Below are 19,051 nucleotides of genomic sequence, written 5' to 3' on the forward strand. Positions count from 1 at the left end.
GTTTTCTTGGCGGTGTGCTTTGGGTCGTTGTCTTGTTGGAAGATGAAATTACGACCCATCTTAAGATCCTTGATGGAGGAGCGGAGGTTCTTGGCCAAAATCTCCAGGTAGGCCGTGCTATCCATCTTCCCATGGATGCGGACCAGATGGCCAGGCCCCTTGGCTGAGAAACAGCCCCACAGCATGATGCTGCCACCACCATGCTTGACTGTAGGGATGGTATTCTTGGGGTCGTATGCAGTGCCATCCAGTCTCCAAATGTCACGTGTGTGTTTGGCACCAAAGATCTCGATCTTGGTCTCATCAGACCATAGAACCTTGAACCAGTCTGTCTCAGAGTCCTCCAAGTGATCATGAGCAAACTGTAGACGAGCCTTGACATGACGCTTTGAAAGTAAAGGTACCTTACGGGCTCGTCTGGAACGGAGACCATTGCGGTGGAGTACGTTACTTATGGTATTGACTGAAACCAATGTCCCCACTGCCATGAGATCTTCCCGGAGCTCCTTCCTTGTTGTCCTTGGGTTAGCCTTGACTCTTCGGACAAGCCTGGCCTCGGCATGGGAGGACACTTTCAAAGGCTGTCCAGGCCATGGAAGGCTAACAGTAGTTCCATAAGCCTTCCACTTATGGATGATGCTCCCAACAGTGGAGACAGGTAGGCCCAACTCCTTGGAAAGGGTTTTGTACCCCTTGCCAGCCTTGTGACCCTCCACGATCTTGTCTCTGATGGCCTTGGAATGCTCCTTTGTCTTTCCCATGTTGACCATGTCTGAGTGCTGTTCACAAGTTTGGGGAGGGTCTTAAATAGTCAGAAAAGGCTGGCAAAAGAGATCTTTAATCCACACATGTGAAGCTCATTATTCTTGGTGCCTGAACTACTTCTTAATACTTTAGGGGGACCAAACAGAATTCTTGTGGTTTGAGGGGTTGAATAATAAATGACACTCTGAATTAACTTTTAACGTTTTAAAAAAATAACAAAAAAAAAACAAAAACAAAATTTGCTGCAGTGCATTTCCCACTTTCAGGCTGATCTACAGTACAAATGTCACAATGCCAAGTGAATTCCGCATGTGTCAACCAGCTAAATCTGCAGGGGGTTGAATACTACTTGTAGGCACTGTAAGTGTGGCCTATAAGCCACACCGCTGGCTGGACTCCTGCAACAAAAAACAAACAAATATATATCCACATATATATTAGACCAAATCATTGCGAACAAAGCCGCAAAGCAAGACGACTTCCACTGACATAAAATGCACGACTCCATCTGACAGCCCAAATGCACAATGCTTTACAAATAACTAAGGGGCTCACCATCCGGGTGGGGCAGGAAAAAGTGAAAACTATAGTAAGAGAATAACTGGAGAGCAATCAAGACTGTGAAGTCTAACCCCTGTACCCAACAGCCTGGTACAAAAACATTGGTTTTAGAATCTAAAATGCAGAAGAGGAGACACATCACAAACTTGTCCCGTCACGCAAACCCTATTGCTTTTGTGGAGCCTAACTCAGACATATGTAATATACTAAAAAAAAGCAGTGCAGAATAAAGAAACTGGGGAGAAAATGCAACAGAAAATAGAAATAAAAGGACACCGAGAGTAACACCATACCACCTCTTTTTTTCAATCTCACAGTACTTGCTAAATACTACTAATTTTTTTCTTATTAAGCAAGGACTGTGACTGAAAGAGAAAAGCTAGGTCGGTTGACCACTGCTTCGCGACTCAAGCCGATACAACTTGCTTACAAATCTAAATGATGTTAAGTTGCAGTAAACTTGAGATCAGGAGAGACAACAACATCTGTTTCCAAAACCTTACACCACCATTCCCTACAGACTTTACCGTGTCTCAACCAGCTTGAAGAAGGCACTGATGATTGTACTTGGGGAGATGGGTGTTGGTCAGAAGCATCCGGAGTAAAACCGGGCAAGGTACTCCCTCCGGGTTCGCCTGCTGGCAAAGCCACCGAACCTCCTGCCTCTGAAAACGAGATAGCAGCGTCAGCAACAGAAGGATTGAAAACAGGTACATGCTTTGCTCTAGAGGTCCCCATAGACATTCGATAAAAGTCTAACACCAGGATGGCCAACCATTAAATGTGTTTGAGGACCTCTTGACTCCCCTCCAACAAATGATCCTTTTGTTCTCCATAAGAGTCCGGCAGCAAACTCTCACAGAGAACACAGGAGCAAGCCAAACGCTCCTGTGTATAGAGGAGATGGGAGAGACAACTGTCTAATGTCTAAGTAGGCTTTAAGTGGAAGTTATGTTCCCTGCATTGGGAGCACCAAGTGCCTTAGAAGAGCCAAAACGAGTGGAAAGGATGACGACAGCATCCGATTAAATGCAATGCAAAAGATCCATATTGTCAGACCAAAAGATCACCAATTCATTTTTCATCAGTTCACCCAAATCTACGCACCAGGATATTCGCAAAATGCCCTAAAGCTTTTGAAACCTGAAGGATCAGTAAGGAGGTTAAATATTGAAATCCTCCGTCCAACAGGTGTGTCCATTTTATGCCTTTAGGAAGGATTCCCAAACAGAAAGGTCATCCTTACTGGATAGGACATATGGATGTGAGGTTGGACAACTCGCATGGTAGCCAGAGACAATCTTTGAAAGACAATGCCCATGGGAGTTACATGGCATGCAAATAGAAACAAACGCTTGCACTTGTCGAAGAGTAACATAAGGGAATAAAAAAGGCAATGGCCTCATTGAGCCTAGATCATTTTTCTGTAGGAAGGCAGAAGACCATAGCCACTGCATCAGCCTCAATGCCTAAAAATTACAGCACTTGAACTGGCCCTAAGGTTTTAGCAGACAGTGGGAGGCCAAAGCAAAACAAGAGCGCTCGGCTCAGCAGAGTGTTCAGCTGTTTTCAATGGGGAGAGAGAAAAAAACAAACGCTGCCATAATCCTACAGTAGCAGCTCATCTGCCCATCAAACAAAATTTCAACAGCCAATCATTTTAACAGATATTGTCAGGAGAGAGTTGGGAGGCCTTCCATACACATCAGATAGTCATCCAATTCTACCGAATCAACCGGGTTCAGAAGACTTTCATCTCGTGTATGGGGGCCTTAAGTAATGTGAGAGTGTGCAACAAGCTGACTCTTAATGAAAGGGAACAAAAGACCTTAAAATAAAAACAAAAAAATGGAACACCAAATGGGCAAACATTTGAAGTAAAAACCATCCAGCTGACAACCAAGGAGGTGGACACAGTCCTCATGTACTGGTAACTGGCCATAACTGCTGCCTAAAGGGTTGTACAGTGAAGAGCACCACCTTTCCACGGGATAGAAGATACCTTATAGCTCAGTGGGGAACAAACAGTTGTGGCCTGCACTGATCAGCAGAATAGAGCACTTGATCTCCATTGAGAAAGGAGCGACACTGTGCATGTCTGACCATTGCTCCATTTATGCTCCATTGGGCTGCTGGAAAAAGTGCTCAGCAGCCCCATAGGGAATGAATGGAGCAGCGGTCGGACATGCACATGCACAATCGATGTGAGTCACAGCGGTCGGGCCTCTACCGATCTGATCTAAAAATTATCATCAATTCCATGGATAGGAGATAACTTGTATACACTGGACAACCCCTTTATATTAATGTTCCCTGAAAATGAGACATTTGGGAGTGCAGCAATTTCCTTTTTTATGCCGCCATAGAATCACTAAGGATTAGCGCATCCGGCGGAATTTGAATTCAGCATCAAATTTGATGTAATTAAAATGTGGAATCATTATGCTCTGATGTCTCTCCAGACCATAATAAACATAGGGGAAAAAGAAAAGAAAGAAATGCTACACTCTCCCAGTCGTCACCTGTCCCACCAAAGCTCCTCTCCAGACCGCCCCTCAACGGTCATGATGTCGCAGGGCCTAATCAGCACCGGAGGCGCCAAAGATGCCACCGATAACAAGACCAGAGTAGAGCCGTGGCGAGACAAATGATGGCTTAGCGAGTATTTTTTTAACCCCTTGTCAGCTGCCATTTTGCAAAGTATCTGAGGCAAATTCCAATTGCCAAGTATTGATAAACTTATGTGAAAAAAAAAGAAATAAAATCACCCTTTGGGTAAGAAAAGTGATGGATGAGACACAACCCGCCCATCTCCTTCTTGGGGGTGAATCCAAGAGGGAGAAGAACAAACCAAGAATAAAGCACAGCATCGACTACACCCGCCAAAACAAAGGCTTGTCCTAAAAATGGCGGCTATCCCTCTTTTTGGAATACAGGTGTAGCCAGGGCAGCATCTCTAAGTCATGCACTGGCGCCAAGTTTCACGTCCATGTACGAGTCGCAATTTCCAGACCAGTTACAGGTCAACTGAACTGAAGCAGCAGCCTCACAGGCATATATGGGGTTGTTGAGTTTGGGTCAGGAGATCCAACCGGCCACAATCCGTGCAAGGAACAAAGTTTGATTATTCGCCTATTATACCTCTCTCAAAAAGCCACAAAGGTAAGTTTACAGTCCCCAACCTGCCAAGTGTATAGAGGTTTAATGGGCAGAAAGGAGCTGACAAGACTTTCTCTAATGTAAAAGTTTAAGAAGATGACTTAGAAAAATCGAATGTGATGCAAAGACTTCATATTTTAGTTAAGGTAACGAGCCAATGCAAACATGGAGCAGGATGGGAAAAGGGAACAAAAGTTCCCCATAGTTGCCCTATATGCTACACGTGCTGCCGTAGTAGAAGAGCCAGGACCCAAGTCTCTGCTTTAGACCATGTTCACACGTTCAGTATTTTACCTCAGTATTTGTAAGCCAAAACCAGGAGTAGGAGATAAATGCAGAAGTAGCGACGTGTTTCTATTATACTTTTCCTCTGATTGTTCCACTCCTGGTTTTTACTTACAAATACTGATATAAAATACTGACCAAATACTGAATGTGTGAGCTTGGTTTTAAGGCCGATTTCAGAAGTCTGTGAAGGACCATCACATCCAGACCGGCCACTGGTCTCCTGACCCAAAATCAATAGCTTCATGTGACCGCAGAGTTTGGGTCAGGAGACCTGCGGCTGCTTCGTCCATCACTGTCCTTACTTGGACCGTATTTCACGGACTTCTGAATTTGGCATTAAGTGGGTTATAATAATCAGAAGATCGTAAGTGGCTAGATTAAAGATCACCATAAACCCAATAACAACATTTTAAAAATGGGAAATTGTTACTTAAGCATTTCTCTTAGATTCAAGTAAACTTACACTTCAGATATCTTCTAGACATGAACTTACAACCTCTCAGACACTGGAGATTCTAAGTTCGGGTTAGGAGTCAGTCCGGGCCGTATACAGACTGTGAAATACGGCAGTCTGAATTGGGCCTTACTCAGACACGCTGCGCTGGCTCCAGGATTTCAGGTGCCTGATGGTGATTGTCACTTACAAACCCTTACCTGTAACAGAAGAACTAACCGGCGATGTCGTTGGTTCAGAGGGTTCGTCTTCCTCCTGATCTTCCATTATTGCGGCTGAACAGCTTCGCAGTAACCTTTCTATTCGTAATTCAATGGACTCCTCCTCCGCGTTGCTGTAATGGGTCGTGTCGGGAACGTTCCCGTTGCTGCTACTGTCGCAGGTTTCGGTCTTGACTGTGCTCGGATTTGGTGACGGTCTAGAGTAGTGCTGCCCGCTGTCGTCACTGCACTTCTGTTCCTCCTTACATACAATACCAGCGTCCTCACATTTTTGTCCGTTTTCCGATCCGCGCTGGGAAGTCGCATTAACCGGAATCCGCAAATCTTCATGGCCACAGTTGTGTAAAGCATGCCGTAAATCAGAGACTAACCTGAATGGATATTCCGCAGGAGAAGGCACCTCTGAAGATGGGCACTGCCCAGCGGACGCTTCTGGATGGTCCTTGCGAGGGCTACTAACTTTGCGTCGATTTCTGGGCACCGGGGACGGACTCCTGCGCTCCAGAGATCTAACCCTCTTAGCACATGGAGGGGGATCTTGTGCATCTAATGCTTTTCCTTCATCTGCGAGGATTTCTGCCACTTTCTCTCGCAGCCAGGCTTCACCTCTCACCAGTGCTGCTGCCCGGACCTTACCAAGCAATTCCTCCAGGGCAGCAGACATGGCTGGACCTCTGCAGCCCAGCAATGTGCACACACTTCCGTATATATATCAGTGCAGGCCAGACTCCTCCTCATCCTCTCTGACCACCCAGCATGCTCCAGTAAACCAGTAACCACAACAAACTGGGAGGAGGAGAACAGCAGTGCAGAAACCAGCAGGATAAGAGGGAGACTGATAGCAGAGGCATGTGTATAGTGAATGTCAGTGCCCGCACCCTGCCGGTGTGTATGTTGTGGACCGTGTTCTCTGCAGTGATGGGAAATGCTGTGGAAGGTGGTGATTCAAGAGTTTATTATTAAGTGTCGCATCAAAGGCAAAGCAAACATATATGCGTCTGTACCAGTCTATCATTGATAGTTCATTTACTGTAAGTGATATCTGTATTTGGTATGTAACCCCTCCTTATGTACAGCACCATGGAATCAATGGTACTATATGATAAAATATATTAACACACGCACAGACACACACACACGTAAAAAAAAAAATTCACAGCTAAGCCACACACCTAACCCCGCTCAATTCTTTTTATGCGCCCACACAAAAATAGTGCTCCTAAAGGAGCACCCTAGTGCTTGCACACAGTTTAATAACTCCTTTTATAGCCCCATATAGTATGATCCACTAAAGTTGCCCTCCCACATAGTATGATGCCCCCACAGACCCCCCTAAACAGTGTAATGACCCCTAGAGTCCCAAACATATTATGATGGTCCCACAGAACCCCTTTAAAAATGTAATGCTTCCAGTGTGATGTACACATTATGATGCCCCCACGCAAAATGATGGTCCCTAGTGCCCCCCCACATAGTATGATGCCGTCACAGACCCCTCCTCAACAGAATGATGCCTTGCAGTCCCCCCACAAAGTATGCTGCTCCGCGGCCCCCCCTAAGCTGTGCTCCATATTGTCTGCTACACATAGTTTGATGCCCCTACAGAGACGCACACACAGTGTGATGCCCCTTGGTGTCCCCCCACATAGTATGATGCACCCACATACAGTAATATGCTCTGCAGTCCCCCACATAGTTTGATGCCCCCACAGACCACTTAACCAGTATAATGCTACATCCTAATGTCTTCCCACATAGTATAATGCTCCCAGTCCTCATCAGATAGTATTATGCACCACATTCCCTCCCATATAGTATGATGCATCCACAGATCCCCCCTAACCAGTATGATGCCCCTTAGTGTCCCCCACATGCAGTATGATGCCCCAGTTCCCTCACACGCAGTATGATGTCCCCATAGTCCCCCCTACATAGTATTATGCACCCACAGACCCGCCTAAACAGTGTAATGACCCCTAGTGTCCCCCCACATAGTATGATGACTCCACATGCAGTAATATGCCCCAGTCCCCCTCATAGTTTGATGCCCCCACGGACCACTTAACCAGTATGATGCTACATCCTAGTGTCCCCCCACATAGTATGATGTCCCCTCAGTATGATACACCCCCCCCATATAGTATGATGCACCCACAGACCCCCCCAACCAGTATGATGCCCCACAATTCCCTCACAAACCGTGACCCACTCCCCCCTCACTCCGCCAGAAATATATGTATACAAAAACACCTTACCTAGCCCTGTTCCCATGATGAGCAGAGAAGATCAATGTGCCGTGCCTCCTGTGCCAACCCTAAGATGACACAGATAAAAGATGGAGCTGCACCATTAAATTAAACTGTATCTGCACCAAAGACTCAGATACAATTGAAAGCAACACATGCTGTTGCCCACCTGAGAGGACAGCAGAAAAGCCTCCCAAATCTGGGACTGTTCCACTTGATACGGGACGATTGAGGGCATGTATATAATATAAATTACAATACACTACTCACTAAAAGGGATATTTGGCTTGTGGGTGAAATTTCAGGTGAACTTAATGTGATCTTATATAAACTTTTGACTGCACTTCATTGTGAACAATGCCCTTCGGAACCAGATGATGAATGCCACACAACTCCAGGCACATTTAAGGGAGGTGAAAGGCAACCAAGTGTCACGTCAGACCATTCGAAACCGCTTACATTAGCGTGCTCTGCGTGCTAGACGACCTGCAAGAGTACCTGACCACACCACCAGGCATAGGGAGCACCAACTCTGGACGAGGAAACATTGCATTTCACTGATGAAAGTCGATTCACGCTGAGCAGAAATGATGGCCGGCAACGATGTTGGAGATGTCAAGGAGAGCGTTGTGCATCAGCCACTGTGGTCACCAGACGAGCCTTTGGTGGTGGTGTTAGTGTGGACAGGTGTGTCTAGTCAATACAGAACTGCCCTACACTTTGTGACAAGCCCCTACTACTTGAATAACTTCATTAATCTAGTCATTGTGCCTATGCATGAAAAACACAGGCCTAATTTCATCTTCATGGATAGCAATGTCCCAGCTTATCGAGGTCACATCATTAGGGAACGGCAGCGGGACACTGAGGAACCTCAAATGGAGCAGCCTGCACTTTCTCTAGACCTGAGTCCTATAGAAAACCTATGGGATCAGCGGAGTCGCTGTGTAGAAGCTCGTAAGTCTGTACCCCAGAACCTCCATGACCTGAGGGCCACCCTCCAAGAAGATCAGGATGTAATACCTCAGCAGACAATAACTCCACTTGTGAACAGCCTGAAATGTCGTTGTCAAGCTGTAATTGATGCTACGGGCCACATGACAAATTATTGAGACGTTGACATTTTTTATTGGGGGGTATATCCTCCACTGTTGTTGGCTTTTATTTCACTAAATTGTGGAGGTCACCATTGCTGCTTCTACTTAAATGCCCTACATTCATGATAAAATATCAGTGTAGCGTGAACTTTTTACATTTTCCATAAATTTCACCCAATATCCAAAATATCCCTACGTTTTTGTGAGTAGGGTATATGCATACATAAAAATTACATATACATATTCCCCAAGATTAGATAATGAAACATGAGGGAAAAAATTGGGGCAGATTTATCAAAATTTGGTCTAACCATAAAACAGGCCTTCTTGTCTACAGCAACCAATCATAGCGCCGCTTTTATTTTTTAAGAGAAGGTTCTGAAATGAAAGCTGAGCTTTGATTGGTAGCTACAATCAACAAGGCCTGGTTTATGTTTAAAAGGTTTGATAAATCTCCATCCTACCAGTCGACTGGTTAATACCTTATCTATAGTGGTCTAGGGCAGTGAAGGGGTTAGTGTGGATGATGATCCTTTGTTTCACATACTGCATAACCACAATCATGTTGTGGGAGTTTAATTGGAGCGAGCGCACAATCGCTCCATATAAATTCTGCTGTTACAAATTGACATCGGCATGTAAATGGTTAACAGCAGCGATCGCAGCTCATCTCCGGATGGTGCTGTTGTTTTTGACAGATGCCGGCTATGTAACAAAGCCATCATCTGGTGCATGTGGCGTGGGCTCAGCTTCTGACCGCCTCCATGCAACAATATCCAGTTTTTAGGGAGAGGGGGGGATCACCTCAGACCGCCACCTTAGGAGAGATGCTCATTTTGTGTCATGGCAGAAGCAGCCCTGATCTTTAGGGGCATCATACATTTTGGGGATAATGGCAAGCTATCTAATGTGTTTGAGAGCCTCCTGACTCAACAGATGATCCTTTTGTTCTCCAGGAGATAAGCCACTGCCAGGAAAGTCGGAGAACACAGGAGCAAGCAAGCCAAGCCTTCCTGTGTATAGAGGCGATGGGAGAGATAGCTGTCTAATGTGTATAGGGCCTTTAAATGGAAGTTATGTTGCAGACAAAATATTAAAATGGAGTGGAGATAATAATGACAACCGATTAATCCAAAGTACAAGCCCCATTTTATCATCCCCAATATATTTTCATCAGTTCACCGCAGACCTCTATCGCCAAAAATCTTCGCACCAAGATATTAGCAAAATGGCTCCAAAGCTCCTGAAAACTGAAGGATCAGTAAAGAGGTTAAGGTCAGGGATGTTGAAAATCCCCCCCATCCGCCAACAGGTGTGCCCGTATTATGCCTTGAAGAAGGATTCCCAAACATGAAGGTCATCCTTAATGGGTAGGTCACACGGATGTGAAGTTGGACAACTTGCATGGTAGCCAGAGACAAATGTCTTTGAAAAACTGCCCATGGGAATTACCTGGCATGCAAATAGAAGTAAACGCTTGTACTTGTAAGAGTGACTGCAAAAAATTAGGCAATGGCCTCATGAAGCCTGGGTAGTTTGTCTGTAGAAAGGTGGAAGACCATAGCCACCGCACTGAACGCCTAAATATGACAGCACTTGTAGATTCCTTATAGATTGTCAGCTTGTGAGCAAGGACCCTCACTCCTCCTGTATCCTGTGAGCTATGTCTTACTCTGTGATGTCTTTATTGTCTGTACATGTCTCCGCTTAATTGGAAAGTGCTGCGGAATATGCTGGCGCTATAGAAATAAAATTATATAAAATTATTTTTTCAGTAGATAGCAAGAAGCCAAAAGCAACTGGCCAGGTACTGAAAGAAGGATGAAACCAGGACTGTGATGGACATAAAAAGAAAGTCATCTAAAGCTGACCATACACATAACTGTATATACCTGTCCACCCAACAAACATTCACCCGACTGTTATATCCCCCAATTTCCCCATTAACGAGCTCTCAGTTCACCAGAATTTCAAGAATTTAAATTTTTCGATGGGGAGAGAGGAAAAAGTCAGGAACGGCTCATCTCCCCTGAAAACAAAATGAATGGCTGATGAAATCACCAGGTTCAGATAACTTTCATCTAATGTGTATCAATCAACAGAACGGGGCACTTTGATCCACGTTAGAATGGAACGGCAGTGCACATCCCCAACCACTGATCCATTTATTCTCTACGGGGCTGCTGGAAAAAGCCGAATTCAGAGCTCAGCAGCCTCATAGGGAATGAACAGAGCGGAGGTTGAACATTCACATTACTGCTCCCTTCTAACGGGCATAAAAGTGCCCCATTCTAGCAATCGGTGCAGGTCCCTAAGGTTCAACTTCCACCAATCTGATCTATAATTTAGCACCAATCCCATATACAGTTAGGTCCATATATATTTGGACAGAGACAACATTTTTCTAATTTTGGTTCTAGACATTACCACAATGAATTTTAAACAAAACAATTCAGATGCAGTTGAAGTTCAGACTTTCAGCTTTCATTTGAGGGTATCCACATTAAAATTGGATGAAGGGTTTAGGAGTTTCAGCTCCTTAACATGTGCCACCCTGTTTTTAAAGGGACCAAAAGTAATTGGACAGATTAAATAATTGTAAATAAAATGTTCATTTCTAGTACTTGGTTGAAAACTGTTACGGATCCGGGTGGTGGAACATCTGTGCTGCGGTGCAAGGAGGGACCCAGAGGGGCGTAACTAAGTATCAACTTGGACCGACCTAGGTCGTACGGCGGCTATCGACTCCGTGACCAGGGAGGGACCGAGCAGAGGGACCAGGTGCTACTCTGGGGACGACCTTGTAAGAGAGCAGGTGACTCCCACGGGTCAGATGGCTGGGACTGACCGATACTGCAGATGGGTACAGCAGGCAGGCTGACGAGAGATCTGGGTAGATGAACTGGCAGAGACAGCAGGCGACAGGCGGGAGCCTCTAGGTAGGCTGTCAGGTGGTCACGGCAAGTGACGGGAAGGAGCCTCCAGGTAGGCTGACAGGTGGTCACGGCAAGTGACAGGCAGGGGCCTCTAGGTAGGCTGTCAGGTGGTCATGGCAAGTGTCAGGCGGGAGCCTCTAGGTAGGCTGTCAGGTAACAGGCAGGTGCTTCCAGGTAAGTAGGCGGGCAAAGCCCATAGACAGACTGTCGGCCTGAACGGAAGACAGACTGTCGGGCTGGAGAGTAGTCAGGCTGGCGGACTGGACTGATAGTCAGGCTGGCGGGCAGGACTAGTAGTCAGGCTAGCAGCGGGACCTGAGGGCTGAACCAGAGGTAAGTACACTGTGCATCAACTATTGCTCGGGCACCTCCATATTGGAGGAGGTGTTTTATATATGGGAGGACCTCCGGCAATTGGCTGGGGACTCCTTAGGGCGGAGCGCGCGGCCCCTTTAAGAGGGAGGGAGCGCGTGCGCGCCCTAAGCACAGTGCCCGGGAAGCTGCGCGCGCCGGCAGAAGCAGGAAGAGGAGCGCTGGAGGACGCCGGGCGGGGAGCGCGGCGGTGAGAGGGACGGCGTCTCTGCCTGGCAGGTGGCAGAGACGTCGATGCTACAAAAACCCTTTGTTGGCAATGACTGCCTGAAGTCCTGAACTCATGGACATCACCAGACGCTGTGTGTTTCCTCCTTTTTGATGCTCTGCCAGGCCTTCACTGTGGTGGTTTTCAGTTGCTGTTTGTTTGTGGGCCTTTCTGTCTGAAGTTTAGTCTTTAACAAGTGAAATGCATGCTCAATTGGGTTGAGATCAGGTGACTGACTTGGCCATTCAAGAATATTCCACTTCTTTGCTTTAATAAACTCCTGGGTTGCTTTGGCTTTATGTTTTGGGTCATTGTCCATCTGTAGTATGAAATGACGACCAATCAGTTTGGCTACATTTGGCTGGATCTGAGCTCACAGTATGGCTCTGAATACATCAGAATTCATTCGGCTGCTTCTGTCCTGTGTCACATCATCAATAAACACTAGTGACCCAGTGCCACTGGCAGCATGCATGCCCAAGCCATCACACTGCCTCCACCGTGTTTTACAGATGATGTGGTATGCTTTGGATCATGAGCTGTACCACGCCTTCACCATACTTTTCTCTTTCCATCATTCTGGTAGAGGTCAATCTTGGTTTCATCTGTCCAAAGAATGTTCTTCCAGAACTGTGCTGGCTTTTTTAGATGTTTTTTAGCAAAGTCCAATCTAGCCTTTTTCTTCTTGATGCTTATGAGTGGCTTGCACCGTGCAGTGAACCCTCTGTATTTACTTTCATGCAGTCTTCTTTATGGTAGATTTGGATATTGATACGCCTACCTCCTGGAAAGTGTTGTTCACTTGGTTGGCTGTTGTGAAGGGGTTTCTCTTCACCATGGAGATTATTCTGCGATCATCCACCACTGTTGTCTTCCGTGGGCGCCCAGGTCTTTTTGCATTGATGAGTTCACCAGTGCTTTCTTTCTTTCTCAGGATGTACCAAACTGTAGATTTTGCCACTCCTAATATTGTAGCAATTTTGTTATGATCTGCTACATAGGCTAAGGAAAGAAGGGGAGAGCTGTCCCTACAGTAAGACTAAGCTGAGTCCCTACGTTGTAGCGGGCAACCTGTTCCTTGTGAACAGACCCGCCTTCGTCCTCGGCTAGTCTGAACGGAGACCTATAGAGAAAGGGAGGGGTCCCTAAAAGAACTAAGGACTGGGACAAAAATGGGACACCTCCTAACAGAAGTTGTTGCAGAGCAAAAGATAAACTGACAAAAGTACTAGAGGTCCCAGAGGACCAAGCAAACTAGAGATAGATAGGCACAAAAGACAGTCAAAACAGCACTGAAGTCCAGCAAAGCCAGAAGGGCGGAGCTGGAATATATAGGCAGATGGTCATGTGACCGCAAAACAGAAGATAGAAACAAAAACAAACAGGAGGGTTCTAACAGTACCCCCTCTTTTATGAGGATCCTCCGGATCCTCCAGGCCCAGGCCTGTCCGGAAATCTCCTGTGGAAAGCTCTGACTAGTCTAGGGGCAGAGACATCATCCGCCCTTACCCAGGAGTTATCCTCGGGACCGAAACCTTTCCAACCGACGAGATACTGTAATCCCCCTCTATGCCCTCTGGAATTCAGGGTACGAGAAATTTCATATTCGCCGTCTTCCACCACCGGAGGAACTGTGACAGTGGCATCCCTATCCGATACATCAGCCTTTTTCAACAAGGAAACATGAAACACAGGATTTATCTTCCAGGAGGTGGGGACCTCCAACCTAACAGCAGACTGGTTAACCACCTGAAGCACCTTAAATGGCCCCACAAACTTCGGACCCAATTTTTTAGAGGGAATCCTCAACCGCAGATTCTTTGAGGACAACCAAACCATGTCACCCACAGTAAACAAAACCTCTTTACGTTTCCTGTTAAAATACTTCTTGGACTTTTTATTAGCCTCTTGACGGTTACAACGTACATTAGTCCAAACTCTCTCCAAATCACCGGAAAAATTCTCCTCCTCCGGCACCGCCGACCCCAATTTGGAGAACGAACCAAAAGGCGGATGTCTCCCAGTACAACAAAAAAAAGGAGAACACCCAGCAGAGGAGGATGTATGGTTGTTAAGAGCAAATTCTGCGAGTGGCAGAAACTCAGACCACCCCTCTTGATTGTCTGACACAAAACAACGCAAAAACTGTTCAACATCCTGGTTCTTTCTTTCAGTCTGTCCATTAGACTCAGGATGATAACCAGACGAAAATGACAAATGGACTCCCAACCTGTCACAAAAAGCACGCCAAAAGCGAGCCACAAACTGAGGTCCCCTATCAGAAACAATGTCGGTGGGAACGCCATGGAGCCTGACAATTTCCTTAACAAACGCCTTAGCGAGTGTCTTAGCGCAGGGCAACTTAATGAATGGAACCAAATGACACATCTTACTAAAACGGTCCACGACCACCCAGATGACAGTGAAACCCTCGGACACAGGAAGGTCAGTAATAAAATCCAATGCCAGATGTGTCCAAGGCGCACTAGGAACCTCCAGAGGGCAAAGCAACCCCGCAGCAGGAGTATGTGAAGCCTTTGACCTAGCACACACCGTACATTGACGCACCCACTTGATGACTTCCTTCTGCCACCCAGGCCACCAAAAACTGCGACTGATAAGTCTCTTAGTCTTAGAAATTCCTGGATGACCTGCCAACCGAGACTCATGACACTCCACAAACAAATCTCTCCTAAAGACTCTAGGCACGAACAACCTCCCATGGGGAGTGTTAGATGGAGCATCATCTTGAGCATTCAGAATCCCATTCTCCAAAACGGAGTCCAAAGCTGCTACCACAATTCCTTTCTGTAAAATGCTCTCCTCCTCCTTGGTACCAACCATGGGAGAAAAGCTGCGACATAAAGCATCGGCTTTAACATTCTTAGTACCAGGGATATAGGTAACAGAAAAATTAAACCGAGAAAAAAACAGTGCCCACCTAGCTTGACGGGCATTCAAGCGCTTGGCAGCATCCAGAGAGATCAAATTCTTATGATCTGTGAAAACCTGAATAGGAAATTTAGCACTTTCCAAGAAATGACGCCAATGTTCAAACGCGAGTTTAATAGCCAGCAACTCCCGATTTCCAACATCGTAATTAAGTTCGGTTTCTGAATTTTTTTTTTTAAAAAAAGCACAGGGATGTACTCCATCCTTGTTCTCCTGAGACAAAACTGCACCGACCCCCACCGAAGAAGCATCAACCTCAACCAAAAAAGGCTTGGTCTCATCAGGCTGCATAAGGATAGGGGCAGAACTGAACATCTCCTTGAGATACACAAAAGCTTCAATGGCCTCAGTAGTCCACTGGACCGAATTCGCACCTTTCCTGGTGAGATCGGTCAGCGGCTTAACAATTATAGAAAAATTCTTAATGAATTTCCTGTAATAATTGGCGAAACCCAAAAATCTCTGTATAGATTTCAAACCAATAGGCCTAGGCCATTCCTGCACAGCCTGAATCTTCACCGGGTCCATCTCAAAGCCCTCGCTGGAGATAATGTAGCCCAAAAAACTAATTCTCTGCACAGCAAACTCACATTTCTCCAGCTTAGCAAAAAGTGAATTATCACTCAATAACTGCAACACCTCACGCACGCTCTGCCAATGGGACTCCAGATCTGGTGAATAAATCAGAATGTCATCCAAATACACAACCACATTCTTACCAATCAAAGGTCTCAGGATGTCATTAATAAGGTTCTGAAAAAACGCGGGTGCATTGGTAAGACCAAAAGGCATCACCAGGTTCTCAAAATGACCTACCGGAGTGTTAAAAGCAGTTTTCCATTCATCACCCTCCTTCATTCGTAACAAATTGTATGCCCCCCGGAGATCAAGTTTAGAGAACCACTTGGCCCCCCACTAACTGGTTAAACAAGTCAGCAATTAACGGCAATGGGTAGGAATTGCGTACAGTAATCTTATTAATTTCACGAAAGTCAAGGCATGGAAGTAAACCACCGTCCTTTTTTTAATAAAGAAAAATCCAACAGCCACAGGCGACTTAGAAGGTCTAATGTGACCAGCAGCCAGGCTAGTCTCTATGTACTCCTCCAAGGCCTTTCTTTCAGGGATAGTCAGATTAAATAAGCGACTTTTGGGAAGAGTAGCTCCAGGAACAAACTCAATGGTGCAATCATAGTCCCTATGAGGAGGTAAAACTTGCGACTCCTCCTCAGAAAAAACCTTCCAAAAATCCTGAATAGGTACAGGTAATTCCCCTTTTTCCACAGCCGCAATGCGACCATTACAACATTTATCATAGCACTTAGGACTCCAAGATTTAACTCATTAGTAGACCAGTCCAGTAAAGGATTGTGCAGTTTTAACCAAGGCAAACCTAAAAAGACAGGAGAGGGTAAATTATTTAATACCACCAAATCCAAATTTTCTTGATGAATGCCATTGATAGTGAGGGGACATGCAGCAACCTTGTGAGTAATACATTTCAAAGGAGTGTTATCAATTGCAATCACAGAAATAGGTGATGACAAAGGTTTGGATTCCAATTTAAATTTTTCCAAAAACCCCTTATCAATCACATTAAGTGCTGAACCACAATCCACAAATACCTGACATTCAATCAAATCTTCCTGCAATGAGGTACTCTCTGAAAGAAATACTCCCTTAGAGCTCAAACAAGCAATACGGGCGTAACTGACCTTTTTTTTTTTCTTTACTTAAACGAAGCTCACAGTTCTTAATCAAATGGTCAGTTTTACCACAATAAAAACACAATCCCTTGGAAAACCTGCGGTCTCTTTCCAGAGAGCGGAGTGACATTGCCCCAACCTCCATCGGTTCTCCGCCGTCCGAGCCGACCCTCTGGGGACTAGGAGCTGCCATTGCAGGAATTTTTTCATCATTAACCCTGGCACGCAGTCTCCTGTCCACACGTATAGCTAATTGCATGGCTTCCTGCAAGGTCTCAGGTGCAGGAAATGCAATCAGCAGATCCTTAACCCTTTCACTTATACCAGCAAGAAAAAAACATTTTAACGCCGAATCATTCCATTTCACTTCTGAGGACCACCTTCTGAAGTGTGTACAATAATTTTCAACATCACCTGACCCCTGATTCAAACGCCTCAGTTCTGTCTCAGCAGATGAGACTCGATCAGGATCGTCATACAATAGCCCCATAGCAGAAAAAAAATCCTCCACTGACCTAAAACACGGATCATTAGGTTGGAGAGAAAAGGCCCACCCCTGTGGTTCCTTTCGCAAAAGTGACATGATAAACCCAATGCGCCGTGATTCATTCCCAGAGGACCTTGGTCTCAAACGAAAATATAATAAACAAGCATTTTTAAAGGAAAAAAAATCTTGTTGTTTACCATAAAAAATATCAGGCAGTCCTACCTTCGGTTCCACAAAATGCGCTCCAGGACAGCTACTCACGTGTTGCCGGAGCTCGGACACCTCCAGAGACAATCCCTGCAGGCGTTGAGGCAAATCTTGAACAGAAACCATACTGATCCCCGGATTTCTTTCCTTAAAGTTTTAGTTTGGGCTGGACTTACTGTTATGATCTGCTACATAGGCTAAGGAAAGAAGGGGAGAGCTGTCCCTACAGTAAGTCTAAGCTGAGTCCCTACGTTGTAGCGGGCAACCTGTTCCTTGTGAACAGACCCGCCTTCGTCCTCGGCTAGTCTGAACGGAGACCTATAGAGAAAGGGAGGGGTCCCTAAAAGAACTAAGGACTGGGACAAAAATGGGACACCTCCTAACAGAAGTTGTTGCAGAGCAAAAGATAAACTGACAAAAGTACTAGAGGTCCCAGAGGACCAAGAGAACTAGAGATAGATAGGCATAAAAGCACCTGGCTAGAGAGACAGTCAAAACAACACTGAAGTCCAGCAAAGCCAGAAAGGCGGAGCTGGAATATATAGGCAGATGGTCACGTGACCGCAAAACACAAGATGGAAACAAAACAAACAGGAGGGTTCTAACAAATTTCTCGGATGGGTTTTTTCTGTTTTTGCAGCTTAAGGATGGCTTGTTTCACCTATATGGAGAGCTCCTTTGACCGCATGTTTACTTCACAGCAAAACCTTCCAAATGCAAGCACCACACCTCAAATCAACTCCAGGCCTTTTATCTGCTTAATTGAGAATGACATAACGAAGGGATTGCCCACACCTGTCCATGAAATAGCCTTGGAGTCAACTGTCCAATTACGTTTGGTCCCTTTAAAAACAGGGTGGCACATGTTAAGGAGCTGAAACTCCTAAACCCTTCATCCAATTGTAATGTGGACACCCTCAAATGAAAGCTGAAAGTCTGAACTTCAACTGCATCTGAATTGTTTTGTTTAAAATTCATTGTGGTAATGTCTAGAACCAAAATTAGAAAAATGTTGTCTCTGTCCAAATATATATGGACCTAACTGTATACAGTATGGGATAACGTGTCTGCATTAGACAACCCCCTTAAATCAAAGAAACCACTTGTTAAATGATATATAGGAGAGAGAGGCCATTTACTTATTTATGCTGACATAGTATCACTATGATAGGATGAACTAGGATCCTAGAATGAACGCATCTGGTGGAATGAAACTTCAGCAACAAATGTATTTGATGGGCTTAAAATGTGCATCATTATGCTCTGATATCTCAGACCCATTAACATAATAAACATAGGAAAAAAAATAAATAAATGTTATACTCGCCCAGTCCTCACCTGTCCTGCTGCATAGCTCCTCTCCGTCTTCTTTGGCCAATCCAGTGCTGATTA

The 19,051-nt window shown here is 45.4% G+C and overlaps 1 protein-coding gene across 2 annotated transcripts in view; it reads right to left on the reverse strand.

Annotated features, from left to right (window-relative positions):
* LOC141154342 (uncharacterized) overlaps positions 1 to 6,332 on the reverse strand; it is a 40,401-nt gene extending 34,069 nt beyond the window's left edge. Inside the window, exons 1-2 of one of the 2 annotated variants that reach the window (XM_073640084.1) lie at positions 5,428 to 6,332; positions 1,854 to 1,991 (exon numbers count right to left, since the gene is read on the reverse strand). In XM_073640084.1, the coding sequence (XP_073496185.1) occupies positions 1,854 to 1,991; positions 5,428 to 6,112 (823 nt within the window). In that variant the 5' untranslated portion in view covers positions 6,113 to 6,332. The remainder of the gene's footprint in view (positions 1 to 1,853; positions 1,992 to 5,427) is intronic. The other variant, XM_073640085.1, reaches the window with a different exon arrangement.
* Positions 6,333 to 19,051: the final 12,719 nt, after the last annotated feature.

Source organism: Phyllobates terribilis, unplaced genomic scaffold (assembly GCF_046119375.1).
Source record: "Phyllobates terribilis strain yellow unplaced genomic scaffold, ASM4611937v1 Scaffold_7__3_contigs__length_470593459, whole genome shotgun sequence".
Taxonomy (NCBI): domain Eukaryota; kingdom Metazoa; phylum Chordata; class Amphibia; order Anura; family Dendrobatidae; genus Phyllobates; species Phyllobates terribilis.